Raw genomic sequence first — 22,853 nt, 5'->3', positions numbered from 1 at the left:
TTTGTTTTAATAAAACTTTGTTTTTGTATGTATTTAGTTATAGCTATTGATATTGATCCAAACAAGATAAAGTTAGCACGTCATAATGCTGAGATATATGGTGTTGCTCATAAAATTGAATTTATTGTTGGTGACTTTTTTTTAATTTACCCGAAGTTAAAAGCCGATGTAGTATTCATGTCACCGCCATGGGGAGGACCAGGATATTCAATTGATAATAGTTTCAGTTTAAAGTCAATGTGTGCTAATTATTTCGGGGGAGGTTTTAAAATTTTTGATATTGTTAAAACTATTGCGCCTAATATTGCGTTTCATATGCCGAAAACCACAAATATATTAGAAGTAAGGCCACATCATCTATGGTGTTCAATATAATCTAACTTTTAAATTATAACTTTTCAGTGTATGTGGTTGGCAAAAGATTTTGGTCAAGTGGAAATTCAGCAAAATATTATTAATGGAAGGCTGAATTCACTCACAGCGTTCTATGGAAACTTCCACTAAAGTAACTGACAGTTGTCAGCAACTTAAAAATATTCTTTACAGTTTTTGATTAATTATTTGTGATTATTAGAATAAAATTATTTTGAATTTGTTTCATTATTTTATCGAGTATTTATTTTAACAAATTAGTTTAACCATACACCTATCTTATATTTATTGATATATTATAAGTATAAATTGTATACATAGCTAATGCAAAAACATTTTATGTGAAAGATTATAGAAAATATAGTTATACCAGAGGTTGTCATAATTTTTACCAGTTTTTATTTTTTAGTATGTAATTGTAATGATAATTAAATTGTTTCAAAAATTTCAAAATAAATTAATAAAATGATTCAGATTACAAATTAATATTCCTACTCCAACAATTTTGTATTATTAAATACTAAGAAAAAAAAGAAATGAAAACTGAAAGTAATGCATTGAGAGAAGTTGAGTTCATAGAACATAAATGACAACTATTTGAATATAATATTCTTTTAAGTCATTGATATAAAATAAAATTATATATGTGAAAATAAAAAAATTGTTGCAATTTAAAAAGTTCTATAGTTTATTAACTATTACGTAAAACAAAGTTAATTCTGTAAGGCGTATGTATACATTTCATTAAAAATATTTTATCACTAAAATCATTGAATTGGAAAAAAATAATACAATAACAAAATATCTAAAAATGATGCATTTGTAGTGCTAGGAAAATACTATACTTACAGCTAAGTTTTTTTTTCTTGAAATCTTTTAAGGATTGAAATAGTTAACTTTTAATTAATGAATCTATTGTACACTATACAAAAAAAAAATGAGTTATACATTATTTCACACTTTATCATCACTTCTTAATTCTTCCATTTTATTGGCAATATTTCTTTCCATTTCAGCTTCATATCGCCATCTCCAATAAGCTGCCTAAAATTGAAATATTAAAATTAAATTATAAAAGTATGAGGTTTCTTTTAAATATTGATTAAAAAAATATTTACTTTTGAACGATCCCATAATGCTTCAAATGAATCTAAGGCAGGCCTTACATCCAAAACAGCCACTTGATATTTATTTGGTGAATTATCGGTACTATAATAATCAATAACATATCGTACTTCTTTTCCACAACGATCTACTATCCAATCATGTCTATCAAAAGGTATTTCATATCCCATCCAATTTCGTATTCTTGCTCTTGGAGAAAAATGTTTAGCTTTACCCCCAAAGCTTTTCAACTTTGGATTCATACATTCATTTGCATGGAATGCTTCCCATTTTAGCACCTCTCGCCAAGCAAGCTCATTGTTGATGTTGTGAATTTTGATTATAACATCCATATCTTTTGGTGATAAATCATCATCTTTCCAACGCCATCCTTTTCGTAACATTGCATTCCAAAACATCTAAACAATTTCAAAACAGTTTTTAGTAAAAAAATGTTGTATTATATATATTTGAATTATTTGTGTTACTTGAGCTGACGGATAAACCCAAAAGTCACCCTCTCCTTCTGACTTTGGTATAGTAGATACTTCTCGTTCAGTTGGTAGTAGGAATGGTTGATCTGGTGCTGGTTTCTGATTTGGAGGTGGCATCTATGAATATAATACATTATATACATAGTGATTCAATAGTTGGTTTAGAGCATGAACTAAGATATATTATCTTAGTTCATGATCGTGGTCTCTACCATAGAGTAGATACAATATGAATGGTCTCTACCTCCATATTATGATTGATAACAAATTGCGCCAAAACTACGGTCTTGTATATTATCTCACAAGTCATCATAAAACCCTAATGAAAAATAAAATCACTATTCAAATTCAATTCAATTCTATATAAAATATATTAATTTAAGCTACTCGTACATATTTTGTTTTAGTCAATAATGTAGGTAATGTATATTTGTATAGGTACCTAATAAGTAATAGTACCTAATAATAATATTGTAGGTATTTATAGTCAGTCACTATTATTTAAAAATCAATAACATTTAAAAAATATTTAAAAGCCAGACTGGTATGTTAAATATTATTATATCTATCTACGCTGTTAAAACTTGTAAAATAAAAAATTTTTTACCTAAAGCAATATAATATCAATCCAAAATCCAAACACCATAATTTTACTTCAAATGTTTTTAAATGATGTTTTTATAATTTAAAAATTAGTGTTTTTAGGTTTAGAACAATATATTATTTCTAATTAGTTTTATTTTTTCCCTCTATTTAACTTGGTCTCATATCTTAAGAAAACTTTAGGTTTTAGTAAAATGTTGAACCTTTTCAATATTTTACTTTACTCATTAAATCAAATTATTCTTTAATTTTTCTCCTAAATAGCTTCTTTTAAATTTATTTAATAAATATTCTATGTCTTAGGCAATATAAATTAAATAATATTCTATGTCTTAGGCAATATAAATTAAATAATATTCTATTTATTTTTTCAAAGTATAAGCTTCTACTATTTTTATGTCTTAGTAAAACAATACCTATCAATTTATTTATTAAATTAAATAAGTGCTTAATTTTTTTTTTTTTTTTAATTCTTTACTAAACTTACTACAATAAATTGCTTCATTTTATTATCATCTACTTTCAGATTGCTGTCGATATAGAATCATGTTAAGTAGTTATTAGTTCAGATGTTCAGCAATTCAATTTTAACAATCTGAACCAATCTTCAAGCAGTCCTATTATAATTAACATACTTCATGCATAAAATATTTTAACACAAACTAATATCACACTAGAATCCAATAATTGTTCTTACCTTCCTATGACAGAATCATTACATTATTTTGTTTTAACTAAATATCTCAGCGTACCTATTTAAAACCATCACATCATTCATATCAGACAGAACTTTCCAAGTTAGAATAGACACAGACCTATCAGTAAGACACAAAATAAAATCTGGTGTCCCACAAGGATCAGTCTTGGGGCCAACCCTCTTCAATATCTACTGCTACAATATTCCCAATCCTTCCAACTCTCAACTCGCAATGTTCGCTGATGATACGACAATCCTTACACAAGACAGCTATATAGACTCATCAATACAAAAACTTCAATCCTCATTGAATGAAATCACTTCCTGGTTCCATAAATGGAAGCTGAACCTCAACTCGACTAAAAGCGTGGCTAAAATATTCACCCTAAAAAGGTACAATGATCCTAAAAGCATCTACATTAATTACCATGCCTTACAGTTGAACAGAAAAGACGACTCTATAAAATATCTTGGTGTTTTCCTCGATGAAAAACTCTCATGGAACATCCACATAAATAAAAAACTCACACAGGGCTATGCCAGAATGAGAATGCTCTACCCCTTAATAAATTTTAAATCTACACTCCAGATAAAATCGTCACTCCTTCTGTACACATCAATAATAAGGCCTTTGATAACCGACGCCTGTCCTGTTTGAGCAGCGGCGTCACCCACAAAAATAAAAAAGTTACAAATCTTACAAAACAAATTTTTGAGGATTTGCCTTAAAGCTCCGTAGTTCATGAGAAACACTCAAATCCACAACGATACGGGTATACCCTTCATTAACAAATGGATAATGACTCAATTCCAAAACTTTCACGCCAATATAAAAAATTTCGACTCCCCCAGGACATCCTCCTAACGGATAGCGAAGATTCATCAGAAGACCCATAAAAGAACACACTTACACTATATATGTATATCTATAATTTTACTCAACCGTATCCATGTAAAAAATCATGTACTTTGTATAATCCAACCCATTGTTAAAAAATAATACTTGTAATAGCACCCAGTGTGCTGAAACATTTTAAAGTTAAATAAATAAAAAAAAAAATTTTGTTTTAATATTTTAGTTTTTTGTTCCTAAGGAATGGACTATGTCCTATAATAATGATTACAATTTGGTATAAATTATTATTAAACAATAATTAAATACTGTTTATGTCTATTTTATATGTTATATTTATAAACACAACATATTTTATTATACTGAAGGAGTATAATATTACATATTATAAAGTTATTTATTTCTTCATGTTAGGGTAATATTAATGTATATATTTTTACAAAACGATGTTACCTAGTTGTAGATGTATTTTTGTAAAATAATTACCTATATATTTGTTATATTCGTGTACTATTATAAAATAAAAAAAAAAAAATATTTATTTGTGATAATTTAAAAAATGTGATTAAATAGAAAAATTAATTATAAAGAATAATACACTCCATTTGCCCTCTATTTGCCGAACCAAGTTTCAGTATAACTTCATTGTGCATGTCGTTCCTTTGGTTTATGTTAACCCCCAAGTATTTAAAATCTCCAACTTTTTCAAATAAGTATTGTCCAACCCTGATACCATGCATAACCATCGGCTTTCTCGCAACAATCATATATTTTGTTTTAATTTCATTAACCGGGAGTCCCATTTCTTCACTACTTTTTAACAAATTAAGAGTACTTGTTGTTAACTTAACTTTAGATTTTCCGAGGATTACAATGCCATCAGCGTATGACAGCAAATTATTCTCTCCAATAACCTCCATTTACCTAAAATTTTTCGTTTCTCTAATTCCTCTTTCCAAGGCTAGTTTTCAATCTGTGACTCCACTTTATCTAATGCTATTATTTCAAAACGTATACTTGTTTTAATTACTAAAACATAATAAGGAACTACTGAAAAGTATAAACATTCACAAAAATTGATTTGCTTATATGTTTTAAAAGGAATCTAGTAAAATGATGATTGATGAAATGTGTAAGGCCGTTATCAATGATTCACCAAATCGCCTTAGACTCAAAAGGATTGTATCATCGTTAGCAAATAAAAATATATTGAAGTCAAAAAAAATTAAACTGCGCAGTCAAAAAGCGAAACGGCAAGGCAAAAAAAATAGCTTCTATGATATATAATATATTTTTGTCAATTATGACACAAGTGAATTGTTGTCTTCCAGTTTTGGTAAGCATAAAGAGGTAATGGTCCAATATGCGACCTACAAATGTTACTCGACCTACCGATACTATTGAGTTGATCTACAGGTTTCTTTATAATAAAAATTATGGGAATCGTATAGTAGGCCCATGGGTATTTGGAATTTGTTGAAAACGGCCAGACTTATTATTAGAACGGCGTTTTTTTATAGTAGAAAAACGGGACTGAGAAACTCTTCTACAAATTATTAAAAATGAAATAAAAACTGGAACGACAATTTATAGTGAGCGTACTCAACATTAAATCATCATGGATATATTCATCAAACAGTTAACTATTCAGAATTTTTTATTGACTTTATTGACACTTACATTGAGTAGATGGCATGATCATACTAATGCTAATCCTGGCTTTACAAATGAAACACTAAACATTTTTAATTTAAAATACAACAATTCTGGTCACCCAATTGTTTGTGGGTTAATTATAGATGAAATGGAAATCCGTCATCATTTAGAATGGGATGGAAGAAACTACCATGGTTATGTTGATTTTGGAGCTGGTATTGATAGTGATAAGTCAGATAATGCTTCTGAATGTTTGGTTTTTATGTTGGTTTCTATAAATGAACATTGGAAGATTCCAGTAGGTGTTTTTTTTGTTAACCATTTAAATAGCTCTCAAATGTATGAGTTAGTTAATAAATGTTTAAAGTTAGTATTTGAGACTGGTGTAAAGATAGTTAATTTGACTTTCGATGGATGTTCATCAAATATAAATGCAGCCAAACAATTAGGATGCAACTTTGATATTAAATCATTAAAAAGTAAATTTGAATTTAAAAGAGATACCAATTCAATTAAAAATATATGAATTTTTCCTGATCCTACTTACATGATCAAATTGGTAATAAAGACCTTTGGAGAAAAAGGCTCTGTTAAACAGCAACAATGGTGAAATAGATTTTATTTATCTTCAAAAATTTTTAATACTTCAAGAAAATGAGGGGTTGCATTTAGGTAACAAATCAAGAAAAACAGCATAAAATATTTGGTATTAAAATTATGTAAAAATGATATCACACTGGGCAGTCAGCCAACTATTGTTTGCATAATATGATGAGATTCGCCATTCGGAATACAGTCGGTCGACACTATCGTGGGTCGATCGTCACGAATAAAACGCTGCACCAAGCACGTTCGACGTCGTTAGGCGTACGACTGTATCGGCCGGATCTATGTATTATGTAAATCGCGGGTCAGATTGGTCCGGTCACAAGGGACAACGATTGCAATAATGTACAGTTACATAATTGCTCAATCTTATTGATGACCCGCGTATTCGGTAAAAACAAATAAGCATACGACAACAGAACGTTATGGGCGTGGCTTCGAGGGCAGCAGCTAACCAGCGTTATCTCCGCCGTTCAACCACGCCCAACGACCAACCAACGACACTTCATGGGCGGCTCCTGCGATGACGCGGCGGCGAGACCAGGTTATAAATACGAGTGCGGAGCACTAAATCGGTCAGTGTGTTCAACGGAGCCTTCTGCGGCAAGACCTACCCAGGCAGACTTGCACAGATAGGCTTCATACACAAATCTACTTAAAATTATAACATTGTTTTACACTGAAATAAAACCAAATACAAAAATTATACAGTCCACTGTTAAGCCTTGTCCTCGCCGGAACAATTATTATAATACTAAAAAAACTGTTATTATTACACATTTTTTTTTTTTAGCTTCTAGTATTACTATGATAGCTCAACAATTATTTGAGAATATAAAATACAAATAGTTACAAGATAAATAAGATACATTAGTTCCGAAGAACTGTACAATATATAATATTACGTAAGCAATTTAAAATTATCATTGCAAATAGTGAGTTAATAATGAAAACTATTATATAAGAATAATATTGCTGAAAAGTGCAAAGTGTATAATTGGATAAGATAAGAAAGAAAATCATGAATAGAACGATAAGAAACATGTTAGGTAGTATTTTTGGCAATAAGTGCATTTAAGACTGTGGAGAGGAGTGTGATGAGTGGGCTGATAAGAGTATTCAAATTAGATATGAATTGGGAGAAAATACCGGAGATATTTTCTGTGGGAGAATTATGAGTTTTAGCTGCATACGTTTTAGGCACAGAGTTGTTAGGATGGTCGGTAGTCTTAGTAGCCTTTGAAGGTAATTTTTTTGAAAGTTGGACAGCCCCTGAAGTTTGCTGTGTGGTCCATTGAACAGAGGGCGCATTTTGCAGGACTGGAGCGTTCTTTGGTGCATTCCTCAGAAAGGTGACCCTCTCCACATTTAACGCTGCGAGCAGGGTGGTTGCAGTAATTGCGAGTGTGACCGTACGATTGACATCTAAAGCATTGTGGTGGACCCGTTGACTTTGTGTGCCGTTTTTCAATTATTACCTTAGTGTTTACTGTTTAGTAACGACGTGATTTTATGAATATCTGCATTATTTTCGTTCGGAGAGACCTCTACGAAAAATAATGGGAGGGGGCGTTTGAATTTGTCTATGACGTTTTGCACCCGCACGACTGAGTGCCCAAGTTTGGATAGAACGGAAACGATATCGGTACTTGTGGTGGTGAAATGCAGATTTCTGATAGCGATCTTGTATGAGCGATAAACGCGAGGTTGAAAAGAATGAAATTCAGCGTTAGTTTCATTTAAATGTTCAGTAATTTTATTAAAGTTGACTCGCCCAGAAGGCTGAACAATAAGGAATTGGGACGACGATTTACAGGTGAAGCCGTTTGGGCTGGTGAGATTTATTAATGTATTGTTGAAGGATGCGTAGTTTTTATGTTTTTGATATAGAGCGGAGGAGCCGGCAAGTCGTCTACTTGATCGTTATCGGTAATAGTTGGTTCAATATGATCGTCGGAAAAACAATCGGATGGAGAGGTAGTTACTTTTAAGTCGGTGTCTTCGAGGTAGAGAGCGGCGTATCTATTCGGTGAAATAAATTTTTTGGTTTTTTTATCAGATAGAATCTGCAATATATAATATAATTAATATTTATTAAAAGTTTAGTGTATCTCTAATAAACATGAAATATAAGTGTTTATAATTATTTAATATGCCTACTACTATGCTTGTTTCAAAAAATAATCGTGTTTACAAAGTATTTAAATAACTACAAAAATATTATTAATAAGTAATATGTTATAACACTCATAACTTGAGACCAGAATTGTATGCATTTGCATGTTCATACTGAGTGTGTCGAAATGTGGGCGATTCAGATCTAACTGATTCCATAGATCAAATTTAATTTTCATTAAATGGCATATTTAGAGGATTGTGGCATTTTTTCTCTTAAGTGCATATAATGTATATATTTGTTATAAATGTTATAATCTTAGTAAATAATCAAATTGTTTCATTTTTTTATTTTGGAAATTGGAGTTTTTAATATTTAATAACACTGTCTACAAGGTATAGAATTTTATCTTTCATAGTTCGATACCGTGTTGATAAACTATTATCTGACAAATTAAATTACTTTTAAGGTTACTTCTTTAAGTTGTGTACAAATTTAGTATTCGTTTATTGGCTGCACTGTAAATTTGAAAAGTGATACACTGATTTAAATTCACGATGTTTCACCGTTTCATGTATTACTGTATTAGCATGTATAATCATTAATCTATTTTGTCATGTGCTCATCTAGTCATGTGTACTGTACTGCTGCATGGCTGTTGTAATTGTGTATTTGTGTGACTTTGTAACTGTCCAGTGTCCGTGCTGTGTAGTGTACATAGTATCATGTTTCGTTTACGGTTTAGTGAAGTTTTTATTCTTATTTCTTGTCTTTTGAGTAAATTAAAAACAATTTTAAAAAATGTCTAAAATACGAAAAAATATTAAGTGTTTGATAAACCAGTGGATTGAACCATATAATAAGGAGTAAGGACACTACTGTATTAACAACTGATGTAAACATAGTCTTATTGTCAGGTATGCAATCGCCATGTACCGTGTAATAAAAAATTTCAAATCACAACATGTTCATACATCTTTTCATACTGATTCTTTGAAACGAAGTTTAAATAATAAAAAACAAATGCTATTGGTTAATGTTTACAAATCTAAAACCAAGGACTCATATTTTTTCAATTGTGAATGAAACAACAGATATTAATGGTGACTACATAGCTAATCTTTTAATAGGTGCGTTAAGTAGTGAAACTCTTGTAATCCCTTTTTAATCGTTTGTAAAAAATCAGAAAAAACAAATCATTCTACTATCGCACGTTTTGTCGATGATAGCCACGGACTAAGATAATATGAAGTTCATACTATGAACTGGAAACGAACACCTAATCACGGGACCGCTTAAAGTTATGAGTAGGTTTGTGCGGGGTGAAATGGGGCAAGTACGATTCGCGCTCTATCTATGTTTATATATGAGAACCATAAATAAATCGCGTATTTTTGTTATGCATGTGTACTTATTACCCTACCTTTTAAAAATCCAGAATCTATTTTCTCTCAAAACCATTTTACGACATCAAAAATGTATTACATAAATTTTAAATAACATTAAATAATAGGAATAATTAGTAGTTCAATCCTAGTCCGTGGTAGCGCTACATTCGCACTTGCCCCATTTTCCCCCGCACAAGTCTACTCCATTCCATAAGCGGCCCGGCTCCACGTCACCCGCTCGTCTGTTCGTTTCCAGTCTACACTATCTTAGTCCGTGATGATGGCTTAAGAATTTTGTGGCCAAGTGGTTTTAATGACTAAAAAGTGTTGCTGTTATTATCAGATGCAGCCCCATATATGATAAAAGCAGGTAAAACACTAAAAGTATTTTTCCCCAACATGATACATGTCACATGCCTAGCGCTTATGTTTCAAAGAATAGCTGAAAAAATGAGAGGGTTATTTCCAAATGTTAATGCACTGGTAAATAATTTTAAAAAAGTGTTCTTAAAAGCTCCTCATCGTGTAGAAGTTTACAAAGATATCTTGCCAAATGTAGCCTTACCACCAGAACCTAAACTCACCAGGTAGGATACTTGGATTGAAGCAGTCACCTTTTGTGCTGATAATTTTGTACAGCTTAAAATAATAATCATTGAAAAATTGAAAGTAAAAAATGTGAAGATATGCTTAAGTTACAGTTAGAGTCTGTTAAAACTGATCTTATATATATTAAAACTAACATTTTTATATTTGTTAAAAGCATTCAAAAATTAGAGTCATCTAATTTATCTTTGTATGAAGCGACAAAAATTGTTGATGAAACTATTTTAAACATGGAAATGGTATCTGGAAATAATGGAAGAATTATTAAAGAGAAAGTTTCTGATTTAATACACAAAAATGGTGGTTTTCAAATATTGAAGGAGATATCAGATGTTTTATCCGGAAAAAAAGAAAGTTTCTTACCCCCAAATTTCACACCCATGATGAGTACTTGTACGAAATTTGCACCTACAACTTCTGTGGACGTTGAACAGTCCTTTAATACTTATAAAATGATATTAATTGAAAAAAGAACCAATATTACCTCACAAAATATGGAAATGTATATTGTAATTAATTAATTTGATGTTGAAAAGTACAACAATCATATTTAATTATTATTTGTTTAAACTGTTTTAAAAACATTTAAATATATAATGATGTTTTTTTTTTATATTTAATATTTTGTTTAATTAATTTGATGTTGAAAAGTACCTACAACAATCATATTTTATTATTATTTGTTTAAGCTGTTTTAAAAACATTTAAATATGTAATGATGTTTTTTTTTATATTTAATATTTTGTTTAATTAATTTGATGCTGAAGGTCCAACAATCTTATTTTATTAATTTTATTATTATTTGTTGAAACTGTTTTAAAAAAATATAATGATGTTTTTTTTATATTAAAATATTTTTTGTTTTAATTTGATGTAGAAGGTCCAACATCTTTATTTTATAAAAAATATTTATTATTTATTTCTATTTTACTGTTTTAAAAAAATATAATGATGTTTTTTTATATATTTAAATATTTTGTTGATTTAATTTGATGTTGAAAGGTCCAACACTCCTTATTTTGTTATATTGTTATGTTATCATTTAAAATGTTTGTAGTTTTTTAAAGTTTTATAAATTCATGATGCAATATTTGAGCATATTTTTCAATTATTTCAATTATTTGTGTATATTAATGCATATTTCGACCCTTTTGCTTTGCATATTTGCATCTTATTTGCCACATTTTTAGTGCATATAATTCCGGTCTCTAGTTATAACTAATAACTAATAACCACTTAACAGACTTAATTTATTATTTATTCTAAATATTAATATAAGTGTTTCAATGTTTGATATAATGATATTATTCAAAATATATAAATAGATATAGTTGTTATTTGCTCTAATAGTTTTGATTTAATAATTATAAGTTATAACTAGGTGAACAAATACAATTTATTTCATGAAAATCTAGTTACTAGAAGAACACAAATTGGTTGTAGTTTTGTCTCATTTATGGAAAACTATTGAGAATTGGAAAATTACTTCTCTAGTTTCAAATAAAATACTTATCCGAACAACAAATATTGAAAAATAGTCTTAAGCTGCCATTATTGGTATGAAACTGATTTTTTTTATTTTTGATTTAATAGCTGAAGAGTATAATATACTATCCTATGCTGAGAGATGAGGGAATAAGGATTTTTTTAAACTTTAATAAGTTAGCATGAGCCTTTTTTTTCTCATCAGATTCGCTGTTATCAGTTGTTATCAAAATCGTGAACCCGTCCTAACATGGAGTAACTATGCGTCCCAACAATCTTATACCTATATTTTTAATTTGTTATCAGAAATATTTTATTTCAGTTGTAACACTGTTTAGTTTACTATATAGTTAGTAAACAAATTTATTGTTCGTATTTGATTTGACTTCGTTTGGACTCCCGTAACTTTTTGTCAACAGTTGTAACTCACCTTAATTTTTTGCTCTTCCTTATAATTTAAAACTTATTTTATTATTTTGGTTTAATTTTTTTTTTTTCGTTTAAATATTTAATTTATTTAAATATATTTAATGCTGTGGATTTAGTTGACTGAATTTACGCACGTTACTTTCTAATTTACAAATGTACATTATTGAAAAAAATGTTTAATTATGCGCGTTGATTGGACATTTTACACCAATGTATTACACATCAATTAAGTAATAATTCTGGATTTCTAACAATGTCTACTGCTACAAGGTACCATTTTAATATATTATATTTGTCAAGGCTGAGCAAGTTAACAAATTTTTTAAGCTAAGTTAATATAGACAAATTTAAGTCAAGTTTAAAGTTAAAAGTGACTTTTCTCTTTTAAACAACTCATTAAAAGTTAATTTGGAAAAAAAAGTAACTTAACTTAATGAAAAATAACTGTAAAAATCTTAACATGTAAAATTAATTAACTATCATACTTTTTCATTAAAGCTTAACAAATAACATAATATAGGTCTTAATATTTTTTTAAATGTATGTTATTGTATTACTTACAGAAGCTTCTTACATGCATCAATCAATTAACAAATTGAACACAATAAATATATTATTATATACATTTTTGTTACTTACAAGTTCTTTACTCGTAAACTATTTCATAAATTGTATAGGTATTTTAGCTGTACTTATTAGTTATTACATTATTTTAATACCTATTGAAATTGTGTATACAAAAATAATGCAAAACACTTGTGACAGTTTAAAATTTAGTGCTTATTTAGAACTTATTTAGAAAACAGAATAAAATAAGTAACAACATAAATAGTATTAGATTTTTCAGGCGATTATTATAATTTTATATATAATTTTATAATATAATTTTTAGTTCATGGAATTCATATTAGGAAAAATAAATAAATTTACTGGGTAAGTTAGAAGTCACTTTAAAAAAACAAACTTCTTTAAGTTAGAAGTTGTATATGAAAATAAAAGGTCTATAAAATAAAATCTCTTTTAGCAACTTAGTTAAGAGTAACTTAATTTTAACTTTTTAACTCGTTAATGCCCAGCCTTAATATTTATATCCTTACCTAAAAAAATGAAATGTTGTTAATTGAGAATATAAAGTTAGGTAAATTTAGTAAAAAAGTCATGATTTTTTTTTCTATTTGTATTCTCAATGATGAAAATGTAATTGTTGATTTTTTTTGAACAATTTAAATAATTAAAAAAAATTTTTACAGCTATATTCTTAATCTAATTCATTGATGTTTAAATGTTTTCAATTATTTTAAATTCACTTAGTTTCTCTATTTTGATATAGTTTTATCAAGTTTATTTACTTTTCATGATTATTAAAGAAGTTTCAAAGCATCAAACTATTACAAATTTATAAATCTGTATTATGATGTTTATTTCAGTAGTGATAATTCAGACATTGCTAGTAGAATTCAAAAAATAGCTGATAAATACGAAGAGAGTGGATCAAACGTTATAGTACGTAAAATTGTGTGTACTGAAAACATTTTAGACGATCCATACGAAAAGAAAAAACTTTCTGTAATATCCATCTCATCGTCCAGTAGTTCTTCAGATTCAAATAGTTCAGATTCTGATACTGATAATAGTTCAGGTAAAAATGATTTTAAAAAAAATATCTTATTGAAATTTATTAAAAACGATTTTATCATTTTATTACTCTAGACTTGGACGAAGAAGAGAACACTAGAGCTGAGAAGAAGTTTCTAGAACATAAACACTTTGTTGAAACAGACTTTTATACATTAAAAGAAATGTTAGTAACTTCAAAATATTACCTTAGTATTTAGAAAAATAGACACTAATAATGTAGTATAGAAAAAATAGAAAAAACCATTAAGATATAATTATGATTATTGATTAGATACTTATGATTATTGATTAGATACTTATAATAATTAAAAATCCAATCATTAGTTTCTAATTAAGAGGATGTGATACCCCCATTTATTGTCTCCGTCTTACAATTGTGTAATATAGCAAATTTTAAAGATCACAGTTAGCTCCGTTAGTTTAAAAATTAGAGTGAATTGACCCCTTATAAAATTTAAAGATAAAATTTTGCTATATTACGCACTTGTAATACGGAGACAACACATGCGTTTATCACATCCTCTTATTACTTCACCATAAAACTACCTAATAAGTATATTTGTAGTATTATTGCTATTTAAGTAATTTATTTTGCCATTCGACATTAGTAATAAAGTAGTTTGAATTATTTTATCAAGTAATAGTTTTGGTTCAGTTTTTTTTTCCACTAAAAATCATCTTATATTCCTTACCATACATTACATTTTCAAGAATTTTGATCGTCTTAAATAAAAACTAATAGAAATCAAAGTTTTCTCAGTTAAGTATATACTGTTATTAGTTTTTTGAATTACACCAAAAATATCAATTTTGTTAAATCTGGTTATGAGTAAAAATCCCTGTTTTCCTTAAAAGGATACTATCCATGCGTTGTTGTCTCTGTCTTACAAATGTATGACATACCTAATTTTCTTTCACTAGTTTGAATAGTGTGCTGTACTGCTATATGTTAGTTTTGATGTTAGAGTGAATTGATCTATCATCAAACTCTTAGGTAAGAACATAACACATATGATTAAGCATCAAAACATTTTTCGATATTTTAATTTTCAAGCAAGATATGGGTATGTGATATATCGCATATTAAAAATTCTTGTATCTCGATTTAAAGTTAAAATATTGAATAAAAGCCGACTCATAACCGCAGATAATATTCTTACCTAAAAGTTTGATAGTTGGTCAATTCAGTCTATAATATCAAAATGAACAGCACAATATTGGATCATTTGGAATTAGTGAACGAAAATTTGCCGTCGTAAGTGTGTAAGACGGGTACAATAAATGCATGGGTGGCGTCCTCTTAATTTTTTTTATAGTACAACTTAAAGTACCAACTAGAATCACTTTCCTACCAAAAAAGATGCAAAAATGAAGTGAAAAATGGAAGCATTTTTACTACCCCAAAGGTGATGACTGATGAGTGATGACAGACAAAAAATAAAAATAAAACACATTTATCGATACATTCAACTCAGAAACTAAAATTACACAATTTTGTTAATAATTAATTAAGGTAGGTAATTACGATTACAAAATAATGTAATAAATATTGTTTATTAACATTATAGCTTAGTGCATCTAAAGAACTAAGATATTGTGATAAATATACATTTCTATCTGATTTATATTTTGTATGTAGTTTTAAATTTTGTATTTGATTACATTCAGTAATCAGTGATGGACACAAGGGATCACAATTCAAAACCCCATCATCCCGCCCGTATTGCCTTTATGAAAAATACCCCTCTTTTTGATAATATCTAGTAAGGGTCTAACCTTGATTTATGGAATCGAACTTTAAAAATGTTATTTCGAACCAAACTGAACCTAGATAAATTTCAAGTCGTACTCGATTTCGACATTTTTTATCATGTACTAATTGAATCATGTTAAATTACTAAATAAACTATAATTACAATTTGCAATTATATTTTTAATTTTAGTGTTATTCTTCATGTTATAAAATAATGTAAAAGCATTGATTTTAAAATCAATGGTAAAAGTATAGAATGTCAACATATTCTTATCAACAACAATCTCGGCAGAGAAATATTCCTGTGTGCTATGTACCCATAATAGATTTTTTCCGGTTACAGTATTTATGACGAAAATAGCAATTAGAATTGTTCCTTGAATTCTAATAATCGAATTATTACTCAATAGTCATTATTAATAACACAAAAATGTCAACCTAGGAATTTGTACTGATATTTGGTCTTTTGCTATCCGAAAGTCTGGTTTTACAAATGTTTTCAAGTTCGATTTTTTTTTAAAAGTTCACTTATTATAATGAATTATTTGGGTGCACAATAAGTATAATTTTTAGCCACAGTGATAAGGACAGTGAAAGAGTTGAAGGAGCTTCACATTTGAAGCTTCTGAGTTTGAGCAAATTTGCGTTTGAGGCGTCGTCTGGGTTTCCTGGAAGACGGTTGGAGGTTGGAGTGAAGTTGAGCGATGTGGCTATTGGATGTTCGGCCATTTTGAAGTGGAGGCGAGTGCTCTTGTGGCAGCTGTTAACTTGATAGTAGCGATTTTTAGATGATGATGAAAAGACGCTTGATTTTTTTAACTTTATCAGCTATTGATGGTCCGGTTCGATTTTTTTTTGATACAAAGATCGGACCGAACGCCAAGGGTTTTGTTTGAGATTCGAATAGAAGTATAGAACCAGTTTAAACCGTATCGATTATTAACAGTATTTGATTTCGGAAAAACAATTATTATTACATTTGAGATCAACTATAAACACTTTGTATCCACCACGTACAAAATTTTGAGAAAATTATTTATAATCATCTTAAATTGTCATAATTGAAGTTACATAACTAATTCTATTTTATAATGAAAAAAAAAAGTAAAATTTCAAAACTAAATATTTTTAACAACACTCCAACTATGTAAGTATACTACTTCTAATCTTTCAAATACACAATAACTTCTTGAACTCATTTTAAAAATTGACTTTTATCATTTATGTATAACAGAAAAATTATATGTTCTTATACTTTATACTACATTCAATGTGTAGGTTGTTTAACGAAAGAATTAAAGAAGTTGATGAGAAGTTAGTCGAAGTGAGATTAGGTACAGCTAAGGAATATCGTATACCTTTACAAGAATTACAAGATCAAATGAAATCTCGACTTGAAGTAGCTACCGTATTGAGACAGTTCAAATTAACAAATCTAAAACATAAATATGAAGCGGAAGAACAAGCTATAAGACAAAACTTTGAGGTAATATAATAACTTACTTTTTTTTTTATTATTAAATCCTAATTAAATATAATCATATTATCATTCTCTTCACATAAAATCAAAAAATAACCTAATTATTTAAAAAAAAAGAAACCAGGTTTATGCTAATTTTTTTATTTCAGAATAATAAGGAAATTTTATATGATACTATAAAAGCTGATTTAGAAGAAAAAATTCAGCGATTAGAAGAGGCACGTAATGAAGTAGATATAGATGCTTCTCTTTGGTTAGGTCGTAGTTTAACACGCAGTGGACGTGGACGTGGAAGACGGCCCTATGGTCATGTACAACCCAAGCGGAAACCAGTTATTGTATCTGGACCGTGTATAGTCTACAACCTCAAAGAACATGAAATACTTGAAGATTGGACCACAATTAAAAAGTTGCTATCATCGTCAAAACGAAAAGAAAATGCTGAACAACGATATAAACCATATAATTAAAGCAAAAAGGTATTTCAGAGAGTTTCTTTGTTTGTATCGTAAGTAGGGAATTATACCAACATTTCACTTTTATGTACTGATTAAACCAGTCAACCCTTTTCATATTATGTTGTTCCTTACCTTAAACTTGAAGAAATCAAATCATTCTATATAATATAGTGTGTCCCGTAAGGATTTACCCATTGCGATATTTCCTAAAATAATAAAAAAAAGTCACAGGAACAAGAATTACAAATATTTTGATGTTTTGGTAAAAACATTAAAAAATATATATTTTTATTTGATTATTTTCAAAAAAATATGAGTTCAACATTTTGTTGAGTTCATGTTTGAAAATTTTATTTTCATTTATCTCCTGAATTTTTTAATATTTTTTCTGGTTACGAGAAAAATTGCAAATTATTTAATACCATAGTAGTATCAAACATGCGGTGCGTGTTCATACCGCTGGCGAAGTGTGGCCTGCAATTTTTCTCAAAACTTGAAAAAAATATTTTTTTTTCTTAAAAAACTTGAATTATGATATCTCCATTATTTCACGACTTAACCCAATGGGTAAATCCTCACGGGACACTGTATATGCTTGGTATCCCTGTTTATGTTGAGTTATTGACAACAATTTTTATTCTTCTTTACGTAACCAAATGCATATTAGAATGATTTAAAAAAGGGGTTTCTATTTGAATTAAAAAACTCATTACCATTTTAACTCAATTATAGATATAATTGTTTATTAAATTGTTAGTGTTGTATGATAAATTAATTGTTTTCAGTTTTAATTGAATTGAGTGATCTATGTACCAGGAATCTATTCTACCAAATTTGCCATCTGATCTTTACCATATTATACCTTTTATGTAATAAGAATATTATAATTTTCCATGTAATTCAAACTATAAAGTGTTGCATATAATTTATTGAATTAAAAGTATAATATAAATGTTTCAGTCTTTATGTATTGTTTTAGAATTGAAAAATGTATTTTTACTAATTGTAGGTGAACCATCATAAATTATTTGTCTAGTAACTGGGTACTGTGGTGTTTTGGACAATTGGTATTGATGTTGTCTTGAGTAAAGGCCTTGACTAAATGGACTAGAGTTACTGATTGGATATTTTGTTTGTATTACTCTATCTAAAAAGTTATTAAACTTTGATGATGCAACTGTACTTGGTTCCAATGATTTTGAATCATGACAATTCTAAACAACATACAGTAATACATATTTAATATTTTATATGAGAATATAAAACATTGCAATATTTACAATTAATATTTCATCAGCACCACATTCTGCAGCAACAGTAGAAGGCGACTTCTTACCACGTTCTGGAGCCATATCCAACTTGGTACCACAGACTAAAATAGGTACCTAATAAATATTATTTAAATTATTAAGAATATTAAGTTATATTTCATTTAATGTTTTTTACTAGACTAAAAAAGTATATTAATAAATAATTAACCATCTATACCTATTTATTTTCATACAAAATCAATAAAATCATGTTTGAATATAAATGATTTTAAGTTTAAGATTTCAACTCTATTGACTAATTATTTACATATTCAAAAATAATCCTTATCTAATTTAATGTTTTTTTTTACATTTACTGTAAACATTTGGTTTTTAATTAAGTTAGCTAAATGTTAATATTTTAAATTATGAGCTGTCAGACAAATGATTGCAATTAATTTAAATTGTATTTATTACTCTGTTTGACCCAACCAGTTGTTCCATATCAAATCCATCTGTACATTTATATTTTGAGTTATTATCCTTATTCAAAATTTCTGCCAACCACTTATGTAAATTTTCACTAGATTTAAGGTTAGTTAAATCATACACTAAAATTATGCCTGTTGAAAAAAAAAAATTATTATTTGAGTATCAATTAAAATAATCAGTGTTTGGAACGTCCACTATATAAATGAATTCGTTCATTCCTTTAAAAAAGAATATGTTCATATTATGTTTTTTCAAATAGTCACATTAACGTTCATTGAAAAAACGAATACTTTCACTGCGTCATTTATTTAATTTTTTTAATTTTCTTATAAAAGGAATAATAATATGAAAATATTATGACATAATATAATCAATATATTTTAAACGTATATTTATTAAATGGTAAATAAATTGAGCCTCATAAAAATAGTTCAAATTCATTAAAACATTGTTCATGTTCAATTTCAAAAATAGTGATGTTTGCATATCATTCACTTCATATGAATGACATTCTTTCCAAACACTGATAATAATATTAAAAAACTACCAGTCTATCATATCTTACCATGGATAGCATTATAAAATATATCTCTAGTATTTTTATGGTTTGAACTTCCTCCAATGTCCCACATTTCTATAAAACAATTGCGTTGTCTAGGCGTTCCTTCCATATATTTGTACAGTTTTATTTCAACTGTTACTCCAACTGTCCATTTTGGATTTTTTACGACTTTATTATTACTCATAAGATTCACCAAACATGTTTTGCCAACACCTAAATAATTTTTTTCAATACATTTCAACATATTATAAATTATTGTCATAGGTTAAATTGATCAAAAGTTAAGAGAAAAGTAATTCTCATTTATTCATTTTTGTGAATAAATAACTACATAGGTATGTGTCTTTTAAATTTGTAAGTAAACCAATACAGAGAATCTAATCAGTTTTAAATTATTTAATTTGTATTTCAATAGAGATAAATCATTATTTCATATCAATTAATTGAAAAATATATTAATTACAACTTTGGGAACGTAAACATTGTTTGTACTATTGATATAATATTATATAGCAATTAAAACAATTACCCGAATCTCCAACAACCAATACTTTAACACTGTCGGTTGAAGCCATTGAAATCTCCATTTTTTAAATATAACTCTGCCGACGACTCAATGTTGTTTAAAACGGAATATTAGAAGTACTTCATAAATTACAAACATACTGCATACTAAATACTATAGTACTATTTATTATTATTTATTATTTAACATTATATACCCTACAACGATAAGGTAAATAAAATTGATTGCAATATTGAAAAATTAGACTAAATAAAATATATACTGACACCAAAATATTGTATATTAATTGTCACAGCGCCTATTTATTATTTAGTATTTTTTACTATTGTCTATTTAATTATGTTTTGGTATTTTCCTAGTAAGTTGATAGCACGATAAAGATATTTTGGCTATCACCACTGTGATAAGAATTATGACTACAATCACAGAATATAACAATAGTGATATAAATATATAATTGTGATATTTATGCCACAAGTACATTGTTGTATAACGCCAAACGATAGACTCGGGTCGCTGACTATAATCACAGATTAAATAAAATAGTTTTATTTAATCTGAGCTATAATATGAAAAGCATGAACTAAGATTACTGATATCTGAATATCTAAGTTCATGATGAAAGTTGAAAAGTCATTATAATATAGCTATGACAAAGTTTATTTTGAATTTTCATATAGTCTGTGCTATAGCTCACTGCGTGGCGATTTTTCTATTAGCCTATATTATATTTTGTTTCTTCGCTGCTGGCTTAGTAATTAAAATTATTATTTTAATGTCTAAACTGCTGCGTCGTCCCCGTCGATGCTTATACCACGAATTGATATTTTATTATGTTCATAAAATTGTATTTATTTTTTAATATAATAACATTAGGCATTAAATACATAAGCGTTATTTCTTAAATATTATATTACTACTACAAAATGTTTTAAATTTGGCGTGAAACAGCAGCCACCGCCGAGAAACCCCCTCTACAATTTGGTGCCGCTCATGCCGTTTTACACGAACCATCACTTTACATATTTTAACCAATCAATAGTGAGCTGATGATCCCTTAAACATGATTTAGTGGCGCATGAATAGTCCATTACATTTTATTGAACTGTTAAATTAATACATTTTTCAAACAACCCGGCATTACTGTAGTACTAGTGTACTACAACTGTACCATAAACACTATTGTGTAGTAACTAGTAGAGGACAGAGTGAACTATAAAATGTTTTATAGTACTGTACCTACCTAGTCACCACAGTCAAGAGGATGCAACAGCAAAAAAAAGCCCATGCAACGCTCAAGAGATGCCGGTATATCTTTATATTATAATCATGATAGTCACTTATCTGTAATCTGTACACGGAACAGAAAATAGAAATACAGAATAGATTAAATTTAATGTATTCTGAGGTCTGTATTGAATAACCTAATAATTAATATATTTCCATTATTTTTTCGTTCTAAGGCTATAACTACATATTTATATTGTATCCCCATATGGCCATGTTGACTTGTTTAAAATTGCAATTGTACCAATGGGTTATATGACGCAGTATATTTTCCAACAATTAATGGAGACTAAATTAATGTTTTAATACATTTATGTTTATTGGAGCAACTATTATTTGGAATAAATATTAGTTAGAACAATCAATTATTTTAAGGGTATAAAAATAATTTGGAATAATATTACTGAGATTATTTAACCCGAATTAGTTTGCCTCAAATCAAAACGAAACCCTTTCAGATTGGTTATAGAAACAAGACGTTAAAATTTCATATTTCTGTAACAAGGACGTCATTTTGGGGGGAGTGGGTGCAGGGTGTACATTTGCACCAAATTTTTTCAATTACATTCTCGCCAATATTATAATTTATCGATAACCAAAAATAATATAGTAACAAAAACAATATTATCCATGGCAAAATAGATTTATTTTGTCATGATATTATTTGTACGGATAATTGTGTGGCGGACCTCTCTCGGTAATAGCCGAAAGTGCATAGATTTGCCAGTCTGGGCCATAATGCAATATCAAAAATGTTGACCCAGAAACGTCTTGATGAATAGCTTCTCAGCTTGTAGCACAGAACAATAATAATATAGTAATTATGCTTCTAGACTGTAGTCCAGCAAGAAAATCCGCTGTTTTACCCATAAATTTACTTCGAGGCTGAGCAGCTCCCTCCAAAATATCCAGTCATCGCCTGTAGGTTATTGGGACTTTATTAGGGGGTATTCTAATTTTTTTGAAATAGGCTGCTACCCATATGGCTTTGTCTCCGT

At 28.4% G+C, this 22,853-nt stretch overlaps 4 protein-coding genes and 1 pseudogene across 7 annotated transcripts; 3 read left to right on the top strand and 2 right to left on the bottom strand.

Moving 5' to 3' along the window:
• The first annotated feature begins 6 nt into the window (after positions 1-6).
• On the top strand, positions 7-552 carry LOC111027937 (trimethylguanosine synthase-like). The gene is made up of 2 exons (XM_022306440.1): positions 7-342; positions 403-552. The coding sequence occupies exons 1-2, from the start codon at positions 28-30 to the stop codon at positions 502-504; spliced, it is 417 nt and encodes a 138-aa protein (XP_022162132.1). The 5' UTR covers positions 7-27; the 3' UTR covers positions 505-552.
• A 694-nt stretch (positions 553-1,246) lies between these two features.
• On the bottom strand, positions 1,247-2,191 carry LOC111027944 (annotated as a pseudogene).
• A 6,915-nt stretch (positions 2,192-9,106) lies between these two features.
• Positions 9,107-11,055, top strand: LOC111027953. Of its 2 annotated transcripts, none has more exons than XR_002603860.1 (2): positions 9,107-9,418; positions 10,653-11,055. XR_002603860.1 is itself a non-coding variant. In XM_022306472.1 (2 exons), exons 1-2 carry the CDS (start codon positions 9,303-9,305, stop codon positions 11,014-11,016), a joined length of 429 nt encoding a protein of 142 aa, XP_022162164.1. In that variant the 5' UTR covers positions 9,107-9,302; the 3' UTR covers positions 11,017-11,055. The 2 variants fall into 2 exon arrangements, 1 of the variants encoding a protein (XP_022162164.1); XM_022306472.1 differs by having other exon boundaries at positions 9,107-9,367.
• A 1,287-nt stretch (positions 11,056-12,342) lies between these two features.
• Positions 12,343-18,952, top strand: LOC111027951 (breast cancer metastasis-suppressor 1-like protein). Of its 3 annotated transcripts, none has more exons than XM_022306469.1 (6): positions 12,343-12,679; positions 13,840-14,048; positions 14,120-14,210; positions 17,079-17,286; positions 17,430-17,759; positions 18,524-18,697. In XM_022306469.1, exons 1-5 carry the CDS (start codon positions 12,663-12,665, stop codon positions 17,748-17,750), a joined length of 846 nt encoding a protein of 281 aa, XP_022162161.1. In that variant the 5' UTR covers positions 12,343-12,662; the 3' UTR covers positions 17,751-17,759; positions 18,524-18,697. The 3 variants fall into 3 exon arrangements, with proteins under 3 accessions (XP_022162161.1, XP_022162160.1, XP_022162159.1); XM_022306468.1 differs by lacking the exon at positions 18,524-18,697 and adding an exon at positions 18,748-18,952 and having other exon boundaries at positions 12,344-12,679; positions 13,837-14,048; XM_022306467.1 differs by having other exon boundaries at positions 12,344-12,679; positions 13,837-14,048.
• LOC111027952 (rab-like protein 3) lies at positions 18,209-20,855 on the bottom strand. The gene is made up of 5 exons (XM_022306470.1): positions 20,572-20,855; positions 20,046-20,255; positions 19,466-19,611; positions 19,019-19,123; positions 18,209-18,952 (listed from the first exon to the last, which is right to left on the bottom strand). Exons 1-5 carry the CDS (start codon positions 20,627-20,629, stop codon positions 18,695-18,697), a joined length of 777 nt encoding a protein of 258 aa, XP_022162162.1. The 5' UTR covers positions 20,630-20,855; the 3' UTR covers positions 18,209-18,694.
• Between the last annotated feature and the right edge of the window lie 1,998 nt (positions 20,856-22,853).

This window comes from Myzus persicae, unplaced genomic scaffold (assembly GCF_001856785.1).
Source record: "Myzus persicae strain clone G006 unplaced genomic scaffold, MPER_G0061.0, whole genome shotgun sequence".
NCBI lineage: Eukaryota > Metazoa > Arthropoda > Insecta > Hemiptera > Aphididae > Myzus > Myzus persicae.
This window is presented reverse-complemented; position numbering and strand designations above follow the sequence as displayed.